At 56.5% G+C, this 15345-nt stretch overlaps 2 protein-coding genes across 3 annotated transcripts; both read left to right on the top strand.

Moving 5' to 3' along the window:
- Nucleotides 1–122: 122 nt before the first annotated feature.
- HOXA9 (homeobox A9) lies at nt 123–3499 on the top strand. Of its 2 annotated transcripts, XM_055590531.1 has the most exons (3): nt 123–757; nt 931–1020; nt 2093–3499. In XM_055590531.1, the coding sequence occupies exons 1-3, from the start codon at nt 199–201 to the stop codon at nt 2329–2331; spliced, it is 888 nt and encodes a 295-aa protein (XP_055446506.1). In that variant the 5' UTR covers nt 123–198; the 3' UTR covers nt 2332–3499. The 2 variants fall into 2 exon arrangements, with proteins under 2 accessions (XP_055446506.1, XP_055446507.1); XM_055590532.1 differs by having other exon boundaries at nt 302–1020.
- Nucleotides 3500–8715: 5216 nt separating this feature from the next.
- Nucleotides 8716–12194, top strand: HOXA7 (homeobox A7). The gene is made up of 3 exons (XM_055590538.1): nt 8716–8846; nt 9092–9679; nt 10649–12194. The coding sequence occupies exons 2-3, from the start codon at nt 9301–9303 to the stop codon at nt 10984–10986; spliced, it is 717 nt and encodes a 238-aa protein (XP_055446513.1). The 5' UTR covers nt 8716–8846; nt 9092–9300; the 3' UTR covers nt 10987–12194.
- The last annotated feature ends 3151 nt before the right edge of the window (nt 12195–15345 follow it).

Genomic DNA, 15345 nt, shown 5'->3' on the forward strand with positions numbered 1-15345 from the left:
GCGCGCGGGACCCGCGTCTTGCTGATGGCGTGATTAATTGTGATATAAAATAGTCCGCTTAAGAAGTGTGTGTCTGGTGGTGGCGGTGGGAGGGGAGGGAGTACAGAGGCCAGGCCAGATTTGATCTTTTAATCTTCGTTGGCCACAATTAAAACAAACCTGATCGCGGAGCGCCACGATCCCTTTGCATAAAAACATATGGCTTTTGCTATAAAAATTATGACTGCAAAACACCGGGCCATTAATAGCGTGCGGAGTGATTTACGCGTTATTGTTCTGCCGGGCGGGCACGTGACGCGCGCGGCCAATGGGGGCGCGGGCGCCGGCAACTTATTAGATGACTGTACTTCCCCCCCCGGTGCCACCAAGTTGTTACATGAAATCTGCAGTTTCATAATTTCCGCGGGTCGGGCCGGGCCGGCCGGGCGCGGGGCACGGCGATGGCCACCACCGGGGCCCTTGGCAACTACTACGTGGACTCATTCCTGCTGGGCGCTGATGCCGCGGATGAGCTGGGCGCGGGCCGCTACGCGCCGGGAGCCTTGGGCCAGCCCCCCAGGCAGGCCGCGGCGCTGGCCGAGCACGCCGACTTCAGCCCTTGCAGCTTCCAGTCCAAGGCGGCGGTGTTTGGCGCCTCGTGGAACCCGGTGCACGCGGCGGGCGCCAACGCGGTGCCCGCGGCCGTGTATCACCACCATCACCACCACCCCTACGTGCACCCCCAGGCGCCCGTGGCGGCGGCGGCGCCGGACGGCAGGTACATGCGCTCCTGGCTGGAGCCCACGCCCGGCGCGCTCTCCTTCGCGGGCTTGCCCTCCAGCCGGCCTTATGGCATTAAACCTGAACCGCTGTCGGCCAGAAGGGGTGACTGTCCCACGCTTGACACTCACACTTTGTCCCTGACTGACTATGCTTGTGGTTCTCCTCCAGTTGATAGAGAAAAACAGCCCAGCGAAGGCGCCTTCTCCGAAAACAATCCTGAGAATGAGAGCGGCGGAGACAAGCCCCCCATCGATCCCAGTAAGTGTCTCCTTCCAGGCCGGCCACCGCCTCCACGCCGGCCACCCGGATCTGCCGGCCCTCCAGCTTTCTCCGGAGCCTGCCTTCGCCTTCGCTGGGAGCCTCCTGAGCAAAGGCCGGGAGCCAGAAGTTGCTGTTTAGGAAGCCTCCTCGGATGGGGCCCCCCAAGTCCAGAAAGCAGTGACAAGCCGGCCTGCCGGGCTTCGGGGGAGGGGAGGCGGCAGCTGCCTGGAGAGGGGGCGGGGCAGGCGCTGCGGGACGACCCGAGACCTGGTGACCCTCTCCTTGGCTTGCCCGGGACCAAGACAGAGATACTCTGGGCGAGATTCTTCGAAAGCGACGCGTCAGAGAAAGCCTTTTGTGCGGCTAGATTGTCCGGGAGCGGCGGTAGCAACTGCAGCCAGGGCAGCCTGACCCGGGACTCTGGGGAAGACGGCCGATTCTCTCCACTTCTTGCTTCAGCCAGTGGCGGCGTAAACCCTGCCTAAGATGCGGCTGCAGGCGACCGGGACGCGAGGGTCCCCGTGCTAGATTATTCAAATAAACTGGAGAAGTGATCTACGGCCTTGGGGTGCCTAGGGGCGCCATACCGGCCTGGCCAGCTCCCACAGCCTTCCAGGGAGGTCAAAATAAGGAATGGGGAGAGTAGATGGAAAGGTGGGAAGGAAGAGTCAGTGAGAAGGAGAATAGAATATTAAGCTTGCTAAGGAACACATGGCAGCGTGGTTTCCTCTGTGTGGCAAGAGATCTGTTTGTAAATTTCACTTCTTACACAACGTGTGGAGAGTGGGAGGAAGCAGAGGAGGGGAAAGGAGGACAGAGGAGGAGAAAGAAGGGTCTGGGGTGGGTGGGGGGAGCCGAGGTTTTCCGGCGTGCAATTGTAAGTGACCGTCCCTGCGTCTGTCTGCCAGGGTTCCATTGTATCCGAGGCTCGGCTGCCTTCCCTAACCAGTTCAGCAGCGTCCTGCACTTTGGCTGAAGACCCCAGGAGTTTTCCTAGCCCCCAGTGGAGGGGGGTGGGTGTGCTTATTCACCTCCTAAATCCGCCCCCCTCTCTGTCCCCCACCTGCAGGTAACCCGGCTGCCAACTGGCTCCATGCTCGCTCCACGCGGAAGAAACGCTGCCCCTATACAAAACACCAAACGCTGGAACTAGAGAAGGAATTTCTGTTCAACATGTATCTCACCCGGGACCGCAGGTACGAGGTGGCCCGACTGCTCAACCTTACGGAGAGGCAGGTCAAGATCTGGTTCCAGAACCGCAGGATGAAAATGAAGAAAATCAACAAGGACCGAGCAAAAGACGAGTGATGCGACTCGAGTTCATTTAGAAAAGAGAGAGTGAGCTAGAGAGAAAGAATTGCCTGTCCTCTTCTCCTATCCCCACCCAACCCCACCCCACCCCAGCCTCCACCACCCTAAACAAGGCGGTTGAAAACTCCAGGCCTCATGTCCTAGGCAAACCCTGTTCAGGCTGGTTCCTTGGCCTGCCACTTTGATGGAGGAGGTATTGTAAGCTTTCCATTTTCTATAAGATTAAAAAAAAAAGAAAAAAAAAAAAAGGCGGGCATTAGCGCTGATGGCTCTATGTGCTAGCTTGTATATATTAAAAAAAAAATCTACCTGTTCCTGACTTCAAACAAACAAACAAAAAAAAAAACTACCTTTTTATAATGCACAACTATTGACGGCGGGCTGTATAGTTTTTAGACTGTGTGTAATTTAATTTGCTCTTTGTGCGGCAGAGCGATCTGCCCAGATACTTGAATACTGTGTTTTATTGTGGTAATTATGTTTTGTGACTCAAACTTCTGTGATGGGTGACGCACCCGTTGTGATTGTGAAAGCTAGAATTCGATTTGAACTCAGGTTGTTTATGAGGGGAGAAAGCAGTTGCATAGAGTATAGCTCTGTAGTGGAATATGTCTTCTGTGTAACTAGGCTGTTAACCTTTGACTGTAAACTAGCTGTAAGGATTTCCCAGTGACATAAAAGTTTAAAACAAAAAAAGAAAGCGTTCTCCGGGATGCATAGATTCATGATTTTCTCCATTCTTGAAAAGCGGACATTTTAGTTTCTACATGCTCTCTAGACCTATCTTGTCCATTGTATGTATATAATCCACATATTAAAGAAAAAGTAAACAGGCTTGAATGTTGTTTTTGCACCAAACAGTGAGGAAATTTGGAGCTATACTACGTATGTGCAGATGGTTACTACCTATGGTTTTCGTTTAATTTTAATTGGGGGAAAAATGAATGCTTATTGTAATGGAGTTAATTTTATTGATAATAAATTATACACTATGAAACCGCCATTGGGCTACTGTAGATTTGTATCCTTGATGAATCTGGGGTTTCCATCAGGCTGAACGCACACTGTATATTTTGCAATAGTTACCTCAAGGCCTACTGACCAAATCGTTGTGTTGAAATGATATTTAACTTTTTGCCAATAAAATATATTGATTCTTTTCTAATTTTTGCGGGTCAGCTCTTTGCACCTTCTTCTCCAGGGCAGGGGAGCCTGGGTAGTCTGAGGGGTGGCAGACCGGCTGAAATGAAGGACAGAGCTCAGTTGTGTCTCTGGCTTGGGAGCATGAACCTGCCGCAGCCAGACCCAGGCGGCCCTCCGCTCTGCCTCCCCCGCCGGCTGCCTGGCGACTGCAGGCAGCGAGCAGAGGAAGGGTGGACAAAAAGGGGCGGAGAGGCCCTGCTCCCGGCTTTGTGTCCGGTTGCGGGACTGCGGGGAGGCTTCAGAGAAGTTGGCCGGTCTGGGAGGTCGCTTACGGCTGTCCAGCGTCTGGGAATGGCCATTCTTTCGTTTTGGCGCCCCAAGAATTCCCCAAAACCCGGGTCCACCGCGACTGGAGGGGGCCCTGGATCTTCCCTGGCGGGGTGGGTAGGGGGAGCTGGGAAGGCGGTGTCAGGACCGAGAGCTGCCTCTTAAGGCCTCTACCAGGAGGGAATCTGGAGCCCGGTCGCCCCAACGTGGCCGCGGGCACGGACAGTTGGCGGCTCCCAGGGGACTGGATTTTGCCTGCGCCCCCGCACCCCGCCCCCCGCATCCTGCCAGGCTCGCCCGCCCCGAACACCTCTCCCAAGCACAAGTCCTGACAGAGGCAGAGCCCAGGCAACCGACCAGCTCCGAGCGCCATAAAAGAAAATGAGGGCTGTTACCGTTTATGGGGTGTAAAGGGCTGCGGGGGGAACGGCCACAACTTCGGAGGCCCGAGCGCCTTCTAGATATGGCGGAGGATTCAGCCTCCTACCCCACTTTTCTTTTCTCGCCTCCCCGCCCCCCGCCCTCGATTTCTGCAAAGTATCTGTGTTTGGGCGCGGAAAAGGGGAACGGGGACAACGGAGAATGGGGCGTCCGCTCACCCCCACCCCCATCCTGCCGCCAGGTTGGGACGCCCTCTGTTGTTGCAGACAGAGGAAACTTCAAAGAATGGGCAGTGAGGGTGTGCCATAAAGGCCGGGTCTGCGAACTGTCTGGAATTCGGCCCTTAATGGGTTTACAACTGTCCAGCCCCAATTAAGATTTTCCACCAAAGCCCTTTCATTTGTTGGCTCTGTCTGCCGCCGATAAACCGGCTGCGGAAACAGCTCTTTTTTTTATGGGCACTGCCCTCTCGGCAGTGTAGATTCCGGGCTCCGTGCAGACCCCCCGGGGATGGGCCCTTGCCCGGCTTGGAAAGTGGTACCCCCGACCCGCGGCGGCTGCTGACGAAATTCAGGCCGGGGCTGGGCTGCAGTGTCAAGGCACGGCCAGCAGATGGCAGTATGGCTCCACGCAAGAGGCACCGGCGCCGCCATCTCCCGCCGCCGCGACCCCGGGAAGTTCCTAAGATGTCGACTTGATGCAAGCTCTTCTGGAATGGGAGCCCCAGATTTGAGCGAACGGCGGTCGTATATTTTCGGTGCCGCTCACGCATGGCCAGAAGCCTCGCTGGGAAACAAAAAAAGCAAGCGGCGGGGTCTCGCCTGACCGGCACAGGTCGCGCCCTCTTCGCTCCGCTCCCCATCCTGGGCAGGGGGCCTAGGGCTGCGGTGCTGCCGCTGTCCCGAGGCTGCGGGGCGGTCGCGGGGACCGATCTAGGGTGACCGTTCCCACCCTGGGACAAGCCTCGGGGCCTCACGACACTCGGAGAACGCGACCGACCGGCGGACAGACACCAGGACTAAGGCCTACAGCCCGTGGACCTGGTGACCCTCCAGAGGGCGCGCAGAGGGCATACACAGTGGCCAAGGGTCCTGTGGCGACCCGAGAGACCCCCCGAAGGCTGCGTCCCGGTGCAGGGAGAGTCAGCACTCGCAGGCGAGCCAGGACCCCGGGACTCGGCCTCCTTAAAAACGTCACCGTACAATCAGGCGGCTGAGAACTGGGCGTAAAGGCATTCTTGGTAATTGTTTAGTGTGGGTCTGGAAGGATGGGGAATCCTGGGACCCGGACCAGGAACTGCTTTGGTTATTCTAAAATACATGATATTTAAAATAATTCTATTTACATCCCAGCTCCAGGACAGGAGTTCACGTGGTGAAAGCCGCCCTTGCTTTCTCTCGCCTCCGAATTTCCTGGGTAGTGGAGGCACCAAGGCTACTCTGGCGTCCGTCCCCAGCTTAAGAGGCGAGGAGGGGGAGGGAGGGAACCCCAATCCCATTCGAGCCTACCCTCGATCCTGGGCGGGGGTATATGCCTCAGACCCTAACAGGAGGAGGCCGGGTGCGTTCCTGCGTTTTCGAGGATCAGCCCCGGGTGCAGAATAGTTTCAGAAGGAAAATGCAAAAGCAAACAGGGAACCCCACCGAAGCACTCCTGAGCCCTGTGAATACGCCACGCGGTGCGTTTATTTGGGTTGTAATAATCTCCGCCAAGCCCACAAAATGTTTACAACCTACATCTCGGCGCTGTACACGCTGTAAAATCCAGTACTGCGTTTTTTTGGCTGACATCTCCTGGGCGTCACTACCCGTGTGTCTCTCTCCCCTCCCTTTTCTGTTTATATACACACGTTGGTATTATAGACACACGCCTTCATTATATTTCCTTACTTAATACATAAAATTTCACAGCCTTTGGTGAAAGAGGTTTTATAGCTTCCCCAAGAGTCGCCCGTGGCCGTGTCTCCAAGCCGCAGATACAAAGCTCGATTTATGTAACTTTAAATAAACGGCGAAGGAGCAGATCGGTGGTTACCGGTCACGGAGGCCCCAGGTAGGTGCAAGCCTGTCGGGAACTCAGAGGCCTCGTGGACTGCCCGGGGTAAGGCCTCTCTTGCCCTTGGCCGGCGGGTGTCCGGGAGGCGCGCAGACGGGACCCCGCGTCCTCCGGAGCGCCTCTGCACTGTCAGGGATGAGTCGCTGTTCGAGTTGCGATGGAAGACTGAGCATTGGGTGCATAAGAGGCGCGCAACCCGAGCGCGGGGTGCGTGTGGCAACGTTTATAGAAGCAAATCTTCAGCCGCCCGATTCCTGGCAGGCTCCACTCACCGCCCCAGAGCTGGGTTTACCTTCTTAGCTGGATTTCAATATTGAGGACTTTTTGGTAAAGAGAAGCAAGGGAAACACTTTGCTAGGTAGGTAGGACCCCAGCTCCAGGAGAGCCCTAGGAAAAAGTCTTTATCTAAAGACCACTCGGCTGATAAGAAACCCGCCTTCACGTGGCCTGCTTCAGGTTGAGCGTCAACGAGTATTTGTGTGAATATTATCACATTTAATCCAGCGCATGTGTCTGTTTGGACAAATAAATAGAAAACCGGAGGCTCAAGAACACGCGTTTAAAGAGGCCATATTGAAAGCCTGGTGTTGTCTGGCTTTTCCGTTTTAAAACCCCGCTGCAGAAGGCAAGAGAGGAGAGAGAAGCTCAGAAACGAAAGAGAGGTTTCAGCACCCGTGGGGCTCGGCCGGGTTGGCTGACTTAGGCCCAAAAAGACTGAGGCCTTGCTGGCAGTATCTGGATCCTCTTTGGCCCAGGAGGAGGATCAGTGCGTTCTGCCAGGACGGCTTGGACCTGCTCCCGACAAAACTCGGGCAGGGATGAGCTTGTGGCACGGGCTCCCAGACCCCTTGGCTGGGAACGGGCCCTTTCCTGCGCTCCCAGAAATCGCTCCCCCTCGGTCTGTCGGGTTGCCCCACTAGGGCAGGTTCTACTACAAACGCCATAGCTGTTGGCTGCTCCAGCCCCCAGAGTCTAGACAGACGGCGGCGGCGGAGCCGGTCTTTCTCTTTGCATCTTGCTCTGTGTCACCCGAGGAACAATTTATTGGTCTAAAGCTGTCTAATTCCGCTTCTTTGATCTCCTAGCCTTTTTGTTTGTTTGGTCTTTCTTTAATTTTCTTAGGTTTTTATTTCCTGCCAGAAAGTAATGTTATTTGGAATATTTGTTTTTTTTCATTCCTACCAGTCTTACCCCCTCCATTCCCCAACGGGGACACACTGTCACCCTGGTCCTGATAAAGGGCATCCCTGGATATTGCCACACCATGGCCCCTGCGCCCAGGGGGAACCACCCACCCACCTGCTCAGACAGCTCCCACTTCCCCACCTATGCCTCAGGCAGCCCACTAGGCCAGAGCTGGGACTCCGTTTTCATCCAAGCTTGAACCCCCCTGTCACCTTTTGTGCTTCTGAGACCCCCTGAGAGCGTGTGGTGAACGGGACGGCCTGAACCCTCTGAAAGTGATGGGAAGTGCTTTGTACACAAGGAATCAAACTCTATAACTCAGAGGAGAATTTCCGGGGCAATTCCATTGTGAGGTCGGGTTTATGGTGTGCAATCGAGCTGAGCAGTAAAAGGCGTACTGACCCGGCCGCTGGGCTTCCATCGCTGTCTGGGCAGTTTATGAGGCATATAGGGGAAGGGTCGCCCCACCACCCTCTAGGGTGCTCCAACCCTGCGCCGGAGATTGGAGGCTTGGGAAAGTAAGGTCTTAGAGTGGGGGCCCTGGGTGGGAGTAAGTGAGACTACTTTGTGCTTCAGTCTTGGAAAAGTAAAGCCAGTCCTTGGAAAGGTGAAGCTGCCAGAGCTGGGTGGCCTTTTGGAAAAGGTCTGAAAGGGGAGGGGGGGTCTCCTCTTTTGTTTGGGGGTCTCCAAAAGAAATGGAGAAACATAGGGGTTGTGGTCCCCAGGCCCCTGGGGCCTCTCTTCTCTTCAAATTGGCTCTAAAGCATGTTTGGCTCCCAGGCATCTGGGCCCAAAAGAAGGTAGCCGAGGCCCAGGGATGTCCCCAGTGAAGGTTACCAGAAACCTTATAGTAACATTGGCACCTGGAAAGGTGTGGGCCTGAGGTCCCAACAAGCTGGGGGAAAGAGATTTGGTTCCGTTTGAGCGAAGAGGAACCAAGAGTTGCAGGGAGGACAAAAGAGTGTCCACGCATGTCTTCGGCTGCTAGAGGCCAGCCAGGTGCCGAGGAGAGAACGCACAGAGCCTGACGGGCCAGCGGTGTTCGGGAGGAGGGAGGGAAACCTCACGTTAATAAATCTACTGGCAAATGAGGCTCATTAATAGATAAATATTTCACTGTTTCCTTTAGGCGGATAAACAGTGCGCCGCCGATTAAGGAAAGGAAGCTGGGAGACCTTGACTTTATTCCAACCACATGGTTCCAGTCAGCGGTGGCCTTCTTGCTGCAGCAGAAAGCGACGCTGCGCCGGCCCCATCTGGATCGGCCCCATCTGGATCGGAGTCTAATTCGGCCTCTGGCCCACTGGACTTGGGACGGGGAACGTAGGCAAAGAGTCGATTTGCCCAGAGCTGAAACTTGTCCGCTTGGCCACCGAGTAGAGGGCCGGTACTTGGGAGCGCAGAGACCCTCCCTGGGTTGGGTGAGTGGGCAGAAACGAGGGGCAGGGAGGACCCGCCAGCTTGGTCTAGCGTCCGGGAATAAGCAAGGAAGGGACTGCGCCCGGCTGGTTCCACGCGGCCTCTGCCGGCCAGGGGTCCGGGCTGGCGGCGAGCGGAGCCTCCACGCGGCGCCTTGGGAGTCCTTTTCCCGCGGGATGCGCCAGGCCAGCCGGGCGCGAACAGATTCGTTGGCCACATATTTGAACCTCTTTCCCTTCCATTCTAGGCTGCCGCGGGCCCAGTCGAGCGAGACCACCTGTGAGGGCGGCTGAGATTGGCGGAGGCGGTCATGTGGGCGGTCACGTGCTGCGGCGAGCTCCGTCCAAAAGAAAATGGGGTTTGGTGTAAATCTGGGGGTGTAATGTTATCATATATCACGCTACCTCGTAAAACCGACACTGAAAGCTGCCGGACAACAAATCACAGGTCAAAATTATGAGTTCTTCATATTATGTGAACGCGCTTTTTAGCAAATATACGGCGGGGGCTTCTCTGTTCCAAAATGCCGAGCCGACTTCTTGCTCCTTTGCGCCCAACTCGCAGAGAAGCGGCTACGGGGCGGCCGCCGGCGCCTTCCCTTCGACCGTACCGGGCTTGTACAATGTCAACAGCCCCCTCTATCAGAACCCCTTCGCGTCTGGCTACGGCCTGGGTGCCGACGCCTACGGCAACCTGCCCTGTGCCTCTTACGACCAAAACATCCCGGGGCTCTGCAGTGACCTCGCCAAAGGCGCCTGCGACAAGGCAGACGAAGGCGCGCTGCACGGCTCGGCCGAGGCCAATTTCCGCATTTACCCCTGGATGCGGTCTTCAGGTAGGCGCAGCCGCTAGGCGGGCCGGATGGGCGGGCGGACTGGGAGCTGGGAGCGCCGGGCTGGGGGCGCGGAGAGCGGAACGAGGCGGCTGCGAGCCGGCGGCCCCTTGACTCCTGGCGGCGCTGCCTTTCTGGTTTTAATTAGAGCCGAGGCGCCATAGCATGGAGAGCTCCTAGCATTGTATGTAAATGAGGCTCATAAAACTTTTTATGGCCCAATTAATGGGTTCGATCCTCGTAAATTTATTTAACTCTATTTGCCTTGGAATCTCAACATTAAGTTGGTTTGTTCGCTATTCTCGTATCCTCTTTCTCCCTCCCTTTCTTCTCTCTCCCTCCTCCTTTTCCTTTCAGCCTGGCTTTTCTTCTCAAAAGCAGGGAGAGCCAAACCCTTTTGGGTCCCTTATGCGCCCCTGTGCCAGGGGCCATTTAAAGGCAGGGAGGGACGGATGGGTGGGAGTGGAGACAGAGAGCCCAGTGCCCTAGGAAGGTCTGGGGATGGGGGCGCGGGCTGCTGGGGGAGGAAAGGCGCCCTTGGAGTGAGGGCCGCCGGAGAGGGTCTCCCACTTGCCTAGCTAGGCGGGGAAGCGGCTGGCTCGCCTTTGAATGGCAAAAGCGCAGCGTCTCCCACTTGCCCACACTCTATATTTACAATTTGCCTTTGTCAGGGGGAAGCAGGACATTGTGGAAGCCTAGCCGGCTGGAAAGAGCGGTTGTAAAGTTGGGATTCTGCGCCTTCCCCCCTCACAGAGCTGCCTGCGCGTCTGGCACCTCAGTCGGGGTCTTCCGCTAACACTCCCGCTCCTCCCCCAGCTCAGGTTGGGGGCGCAGGGCGGAGGGGGACTCGGACCTGGGTCAGGGCCCGGATTGAGGTGCGCGCTTCTGAATGGCAGCCGGGTTGATGCCCTGGCCTGTGTCCCTGTCGGCTTGTCTGTCCGTGTGTCCATGTGTCCATGTGTCTGCTCGCAGGGCCGGACCGAAAGCGGGGCCGCCAGACCTACACGCGCTACCAGACGCTGGAGCTGGAGAAGGAGTTCCACTTCAACCGCTACCTGACGCGGCGCCGCCGCATCGAGATCGCCCATGCGCTCTGCCTCACCGAGCGCCAGATCAAGATCTGGTTCCAGAACCGCCGCATGAAGTGGAAGAAAGAGCATAAGGAGGAGGGTCCGGCCGCTTCCGGCGCCCCCGAGGGTGCCGCGCCCGCCGCCTCTGCAGCCGCCACCGCCGCCGCTGCCGCGGACAAGGCCGACGACGAGGACGACGACGAGGAGGACGAGGAAGACGACGAGGAGGAGGAGGAATGAGGCCCGGCTGCCCCAGACAGTCTGGAAAGCGTCTTTAGAGACTGATTTTATTTACAAAAGTGAAAAAAAAAAAATAAAAAGAAAATGTTAAAAAAAAAAAAACCCACTCCCCAACCTGCACCCAATCTACCCCATTACCCACTCCAGCTCCCAATTTTTTTTGGACTGAGCAGTCACCAGACTGGGTCCCGTTGGGGATCCCTTCTGCCTCTGAGGACCCCCAACAGACACCCCCAACCCCAGGCCGACCAGCTCTGCGCTGGCACGGTTAAAATACTACCTAGCACAGGCCTCCTCCGGGAGAGGCACTCCCAAACTACCTATGGGCCCAGCCCCAGAGGGCCTCCACTCCCAGGAAGCCCAGAAGTGTCCCAACACTGTCAGACCCCCAGCACCTCCCCCGGAACCGGCAAGGACCTGATTCTCAGTACTACCTACTCGCCCCAAACTACCTATTTTGTGCTCGCTGGCTCCCCTGCTACCTAGTGCCGAACCCTCCCCCTTCCTCGGCCAGGCCTCTGCTGCTTCCGGCTAGTAGCCTTTGGGGTCCCTGAGGCTGCGCTGAGAAGGCGCTGGGATCCGGGGACCAGGGCATTGGCTTCTATTTAAATGGAAAAATAATATATTTATTCCAAAGCATTCTAAGTGCTACAATCTAGAATCCCTCCTTCTTTGGTCTGGGCACCTCATGTTCAGGCCCATCACCCCCTCCTTCTGGAGCATTCCCAAGCTAGCTGCCTGGGCCTCTGGGTTCGCTCCTGCTTAGTAGGACTGCAGAGATGCTCCCAGCCTCCCTGCCCCTCCCCTGGCCCCTGTGTCCCACTGTCCAGCCATGTTGAATATGTGTATCCTGACTTTTCCTACAATGGCAAATATTGTATATTTGAACACGATTTTTTTTTTTTTTTTTGGTCATTTATATAGTCTTGGAGCTCATTTGTAAGGCAATGTCCTGACTTGGGAAGGATGTGTTAATGGGGTGGCTTTGTAGCATGGTGTGTTGTCTTGAGCTAACTCTATAGCTGGTGAGGGGACTGATGCCCTCGCCAGTGCTCTTCATCCCCTGTGTTGTCCTGTGTCCCCCTCATCCCTCTCAGCTCTAGCCTGGGCTTCCAGGAACGGGAAGGTACGTTTTCCTACACTTCCCGTCTTGCCCAGTTAACAGTGTTTTATGTAACAGAAAAATAAAGATGCTTGATGACAAAGAACTGTGGACTGCCTTATCTGGGAGTTGCAGTGTGCTGGGGAAGAGAGGGTGAAGCATGTCTGGAGATCAAGCCCTGGCTAGGTCTGTATGGCCAAAGGGGCTTTGGGACAGCAAAAATGGAAGGACAGATAGGGTTCAAGTGCTGGTTGCCATGTATTAGTGTATATGCCTGTTGAATCCCTTTTTGCGTGGATCGCTATGGAGATTTATATAGGTGTGTGTGTACCTCTTTGTGTGTCTATTTTTGTGAGTCCACAATTGTATGTACTTCTGTGTCCATAATTGTATGCATACATTTCTGTGTGTCCATAATTGTACATGTACATTTCTCTGTGTGGAGATTTTTGTCTGGCTTGGGTGTGTATACAAACATCTTCCAGATCCCTTGAAAACGGAAATCTTCGATTGATACATTATAGTCTATTCTATGAACCTCCCCCAAACCCTCCATGGATTCCACCCTTTCCTCTAAGGTTATAGAGTGGGTTCCAAAAGGTATATCATCCTGCGACTGTTTCCGAATTCCCCAGGAGCCCTGAACTCGGCCCGGGAAAGGACGCACGATTCAGGGCCTCTGATGCCGCCCCCAGCCCCACATTCAGGAAAAGCGAGGTGGCCCCAGAACCCAGCACTGAAGCTAAGGGGTAGAAGGGGCACTGGCCGCAGACCCCGCTGCGAAACCCTGGCAAGGGCGTCTGGATGCGGGAAAATGAGGAGCTGGGGAAGGGGCGAGGGGGCGGTGGGGACAGCGCAGAACAGTGGCAGCTCGGCGGGCGAAGACCTCGACTCCCATCTCCTGCTTGGGTTGGGCCGGCTTCTTATTACTGTTTTAATAAACCCCCGGCACAACTGGGTCTGTAAAACCTGCGGCCCCAAGTAGGGGCCGCCTCGGTGGTAAGATGGCGCCGGTGTAGGAGCTGCCTCCTCTTAGTGATGGGGAAAGGGTCATAAATCCGTTGTTGTTTATGAAAATTTACAACTTTGCAATACAACTTTATGAGTTGTTCGGCCCTTCCATTGGCCGCTGTCGGTCATGTGGATGGGAACCGTGAACATGAACTTTTTTATAATTTCCCTTGCGAGAATAGAGCCGCATTCTTTTGCTCCGCTCCGTCCTGCCTGCTTCGGAGCTCAGCCTTCCAGCCAGGCTCGGCTGTGCTTTGTCCAGCGATGGCGAGCGAGACGAGGCCCCGGCCCGGCCCGGCCCGGCTGCTCCCGCTGGAGGTGGGGTGTGCCCAGTTCCAGGCGCCGCGGCGGCCGCTTTGCAACTCGCAACCTGGCTAATTTCCTGCGTCCTCTAGCACCACGAAGGACAATTCGTCTCCCCGGGCTGCCCAAGCGACAGCTGTCAGAGGGACTGGAGCTTCTGGGAACCGCCATCTGAAGGTGAGACACGTGGGGAGATAGGAGCAAAGGTGGTGAGAAGGCAGCGGGCGCCGGCGGCATTGGGAGAGGGCACCCCAGGGCGGCGCTGAAAGGGAGCAGACCTAACCCTCTCCCACCCACTCACCTGATCACACACGCACCCCCCCATCTCACTCACACACACACACACACACACACACACACACACACACACACCCTCCCTCTCCTTTCCTGCGCGTGCTCACCTTGGCAGTCGGTGCCCTCCTTCCTTCCATGCCATAGCTCCCTGGCACGGGGCAGCAGCAGCTGAGGGCTTCTCTCTCCCATTCCCCAGCGACCTCGCAGAGCCCCCAAAAGGAAATGACCCTGCACCCTGCGTTCCCCGACAGCCTCCCGGGTTTGGATTTTTTTCATTCATGACCCAATTGGCCGGATTGAATCCCCCCAATAACTGGAGACAGTTCCCGAGGTGGGAAGATGGTAAGAGAGGAAGGCAAAGTGAATTCATCGACAGGCGTTTTTATCACAGTATCTTCTATTCCTTGGGAAGCGGTTTCTAGAGAGTAAAGGTAGAATAAGCAAAAAACCAAAAACTTACTAATTTAGCCAGAGTCCTCTGCTGAGTGCCTGCTTCGCTTCGCGTGGTTTTCCGATGAGAGAGATGTCTGGAGCGCGCGGGGAGAGGGAACAGGTTCGTGGGTGGAATTCTGTGTTGAAGGAGAGGATGGGGTTAATTGTTGGGTGTTGCTTGGCGGGAAGTTTCGGTGCAGAGGATGTAGTGGTGTTATTGTGAGTGGCAGGGGCCGCAGCTAAGGTTGAAGGAAGGACACAAACCGAGTCTGGGCGATAGGGGGACCCTCCCACCCCCAACCACCTCGGCGCAGCGGGCTGACTGGCGACGGCGCTCCCCATCTCCCGAGAGAGCTGGGAGAGGACTGTGCAGCCGCCTGGGATGAGGCGCGGAGGGTGCGGCGGACGTGGGCTTGAAGGAGCCCCGTGGCGCAGAGCTGACTTGGCCTAGGTGAACCTCGGCCAGATTTGTCCCGGTAGCTTCCTGGGACAGCGAAATGACCCTGCGGTTCTGGGCCTGAGTTCTTTTTGGTTGGTTGTTTGATTTTGGTGGTTATTGTTTTCTCCACCTTAAGATAATGCCTTGGTATGCATTCGATACTTGAGAAGGGTCTGTGGACGTTGGGGACTTCCACTCGCGCCGGGGGTGGGGCGGGACGCGCTGGGGCGGATAAAGCGGCATATTTCCATCGCGGGGCCGTGGGCTGCCCGACTGCGGCTGCCGCGGGCAGATAATTTATTGCGACCGTGCCGGGCGCTCGCTGCTGCCACGCTGTGGCCATCTCCGGAACCGACGCCAATAGCAGTCCCGTGTCGTGCAGCCTGGCGCGACTGCTGCGCGGGCCCCTCAGAGATTTCCAAGCAACCCTAGGAGAGGGGGGCGAGGGAGGACCTGAAGGGCGGCCTCCCAGGGCCTGACTGGCCGGGAACCTCCCCCGCCTTGACCGCCCTTGACGGGAGCTGGACGCCTGACTAGACTCGGGTCCTGCTCCCACCCAGCAACCATGGAGACTGGTCGCACAGGCCGCCTGGCACGTCATGGCTGCTTCTCTCCAAACTGCGCGTTCCAAGGCGCCCCGGGGGTGCACGCTGGTTTCGGGAAACGCGCCCGCTTTGGGATTTAGAAATTTGAGCCATCACTCGTAGTCCTGGGGCCTGCAGGCCTGACTGGCTATGGCAAGGAAGGCGGGCTTTGGCTCCACGCGAGGGCCTGTGAC

The sequence above is a fragment of the Bubalus kerabau genome, chromosome 8 (assembly GCF_029407905.1).
Source record: "Bubalus kerabau isolate K-KA32 ecotype Philippines breed swamp buffalo chromosome 8, PCC_UOA_SB_1v2, whole genome shotgun sequence".
NCBI classification, from domain to species: Eukaryota; Metazoa; Chordata; class Mammalia; order Artiodactyla; family Bovidae; genus Bubalus; species Bubalus kerabau.

Excerpts from the sequence above, each read along its gene's own strand:
- HOXA9 (XM_055590531.1), top strand. The coding sequence starts at position 199 with ATGGCTTTTGCTATAAAAATTATGACTGCAAAACACCGGGCCATTAAT. Across the intron at positions 758-930 it reads GCGGCGGCGCCGGACGGCAG|TTGATAGAGAAAAACAGCCC; the intron begins GTACATGCGCTC and ends GTTCTCCTCCAG. Across the intron at positions 1,021-2,092 it reads CAAGCCCCCCATCGATCCCA|GTAACCCGGCTGCCAACTGG; the intron begins GTAAGTGTCTCC and ends CCCCACCTGCAG.
- HOXA7 (XM_055590538.1), top strand. The coding sequence starts at position 9,301 with ATGAGTTCTTCATATTATGTGAACGCGCTTTTTAGCAAATATACGGCG. Across the intron at positions 9,680-10,648 it reads CCCCTGGATGCGGTCTTCAG|GGCCGGACCGAAAGCGGGGC; the intron begins GTAGGCGCAGCC and ends GTCTGCTCGCAG.